At 44.4% G+C, this 2424-nt stretch overlaps 1 protein-coding gene across 2 annotated transcripts; it reads left to right on the top strand.

The window, feature by feature from the left end:
• The first annotated feature begins 245 nt into the window (after window positions 1-245).
• On the top strand, window positions 246-1760 carry LOC108369976 (uncharacterized). 2 transcript variants are annotated; one of them, XM_017625208.1, is made up of 2 exons: window positions 246-1067; window positions 1243-1760. In XM_017625208.1, exons 1-2 carry the CDS (start codon window positions 262-264, stop codon window positions 1421-1423), a joined length of 987 nt encoding a protein of 328 aa, XP_017480697.1. In that variant the 5' UTR covers window positions 246-261; the 3' UTR covers window positions 1424-1760. The 2 variants fall into 2 exon arrangements, with proteins under 2 accessions (XP_017480697.1, XP_017480696.1); XM_017625207.1 differs by having other exon boundaries at window positions 246-1198; window positions 1374-1758.
• Window positions 1761-2424: the final 664 nt, after the last annotated feature.

The following is a 2424-nucleotide window of genomic DNA, read 5'->3' as shown; positions in this document are numbered from 1 at the left end:
TACCGAGCCTTTGAAATTCTTGTTCGAGAAGCGCAAGGTAATCATTACAATTCAGAAATTAATCATTTGTGAGCTTCTTCCAGCGTTGGTGCTTCGAGTAAGTTGCTCTCTCTGAACCCTATCCTGGATGACGCTGGTGTGTTAAGGGTTGGCGGCTGACTGAGGAACGCAGACCTCACGTATGAGCAGCGCCATCCGATCATCCTCCCTAGAGAATGTGTCCTAGCTACGCTTCTGGTCCGCTACGCACACAGGATTACAATGCACGGTGGCATTAGGGAGATGCTACAGTACCTCCGACGGGATCTCTGGATTGTGCACGCTAGAGTGCGGTGCCTACATCAGTGTAAGACCTGCAAGTTACACCAAAGAGCAATGCAACAACAACAAATGGCTGATCTACCTCGCTCTCGAGTAATGGTTGCGCCTCCCTTTTCCAACGCTGGGTTGGATTACGCCGGACCATTCCTCGTCCGCCATGGTGGTAAACGTTCTACCACCACCACCAAGACGTATGCTGCGATCTTCATATGCATGTGTACAAAGGCAGTGCACATAGAACTGGCGGAAGACCTGAGCACCCGAGCATTTCTGGACGTCTTTGATCGATTTGTGAGTCGTAGAGGATATTGCACCAATCTCTATAGCGACAATGGCACCCAATTTGTGGGGGCAAACCGTCAACTCCAAACTGACCTGGTCGACTGGCACAACACTTATTCCAAGCAACAACTGTCTGTAGCAGGCGACCGCTGGCACTTCATAACTCCTTCCGCTCCTCATCAAGGAGGCTTATGGGAGGCTGCAGTGCGTTCGGCCAAGAAGCATCTCAAGCGCGTCATTGGTGACGCTGTTCTCCCGTTCATCCAACTCAGTACCCTGCTTGTACGCATTGAGGCATGTCTCAACTCGAGACCCATCATCGCTCTTCATGACGATCCCGAAAGCGGCGTCGCGCTATCACCTGGAGACTTCCTCATCGGCCGCCCATTGAATTCTCGTCCAGAGGCCACCGTTCCGGAAGCTCCGGACAATCGGCTAAAGTACTACCAACGACTACAACGCATGTTGCAACATTTTTGGCACCGGTGGAAGGAGGAATACTTGGTCCAGCTGCAGGCTCGTAGCAAGTGGGCCCGACCTACGCCAAATCTACAAGTTGGTGATGTCGTGGCCATCCAGCAAGAGCAGCTTCCTTNCTCCGGACAATCGGCTAAAGTACTACCAACGACTACAACGCATGTTGCAACATTTTTGGCACCGATGGAAGGAGGAATACTTGGTCCAGCTGCAGGCTCGGAGCAAGTGGGCCCGACCTACGCCAAATCTACAAGTTGGTGACGTCGTGGCCATCCAGCAAGAGCAGCTTCCTCCATCTCGATGGCGCATCGGTCGCATTAACAGCAGTGCATCCGGGGAGTGACGGGCTGGTGCGCGTAGTCACCATCGAATCCTGCGCATTCGAAAGAGGCTTCTGTCGCAGACATTTGTGTCAGCGCCCAGTCCAACGAGTATGCCGTATTCTTCAAGCCCACGAAGGCTTTCTAAGTCCGGAGGACTTAGCCGGGGAGGATGTACGCGATTAAGTGGCAACGACCAGCTTTATCGTCTGCACTCTGCACAAACCTTTAGTGTCATTCGCGGCTGCACTCTGAACTAGCCTTAAGTGTCGTTCGATTATTTATGTTTTGCATACATACATACATACTTCCATCTTTATATATAATTAGGGTTCGAAATTTCAGACTTTGGTATCGATATTGAGTACTCATTCTGGCATCGAGCTCATGGTATCGATACTCTAAAAGTATCAGGGAAGAGGTATCGATACTACTCAGTATCGGACTTATTAAAATACTAAAATAATTTTTATTCTTCAATCGTATGTCTAGTTATTTCCTGAAATTAAAACAATAGAAATTTAAAATATCTGATTTTCATTTCATTGCAGAACTTACTTTCGCGTTAGAAGTAATTTTAACGTTAAATATACATACATACATTCATACATACATACATATATACTTTCACGAATTCAAATTTTATTAAGAAATTTTTTGTAAACTTTTTGGGTAGGCATTTTTGTATCCTAAATATTCAATTTTAGTATAATAATGTGTAAAACTTGAATAGGTTACAAAACTGCATACCCAAAAAGTTTCTAAAAATTCTGAATTTTCGTGAACTTTGCGTAAAGTTTTATAACCTTAATCATAAAAATTAAAAAAGGTATATAAACTGAAAAATTTATGAAAATGTAATTTTATTAAGCTCTTTAAACCTACTTAATTTTTTATGAATAAGGCCATTAAACTCTAACTTATTTGGTTTATGTTATGCAAGAGACTACACGCAATTTCAGTTTATTTTAAGTGATGGACAAAATTGAATGATAGTAAGTCATATAAGGAAAGAAAATTGGGT

The sequence above is a fragment of the Rhagoletis zephyria genome, unplaced genomic scaffold, assembly GCF_001687245.7.
Source record: "Rhagoletis zephyria isolate East Lansing unplaced genomic scaffold, Rhagoletis_zephyria_1.1 Rzeph_scaffold_03938, whole genome shotgun sequence".
Taxonomy (NCBI): domain Eukaryota; kingdom Metazoa; phylum Arthropoda; class Insecta; order Diptera; family Tephritidae; genus Rhagoletis; species Rhagoletis zephyria.
Note: the sequence above shows the minus strand (reverse complement) of the source record. Positions and strands in the feature narration are given on the sequence as shown.

What these genes read in the sequence shown, in the direction of transcription:
- LOC108369976 (XM_017625208.1), top strand. Translation starts at nt 262, where the DNA reads ATGCACGGTGGCATTAGGGAGATGCTACAGTACCTCCGACGGGATCTC. An exon ending in TACCAACGACTACAACGCAT is followed by an intron (nt 1,068 to 1,242) that starts GTTGCAACATTT and finishes ACTACAACGCAT; the next exon opens with GTTGCAACATTTTTGGCACC.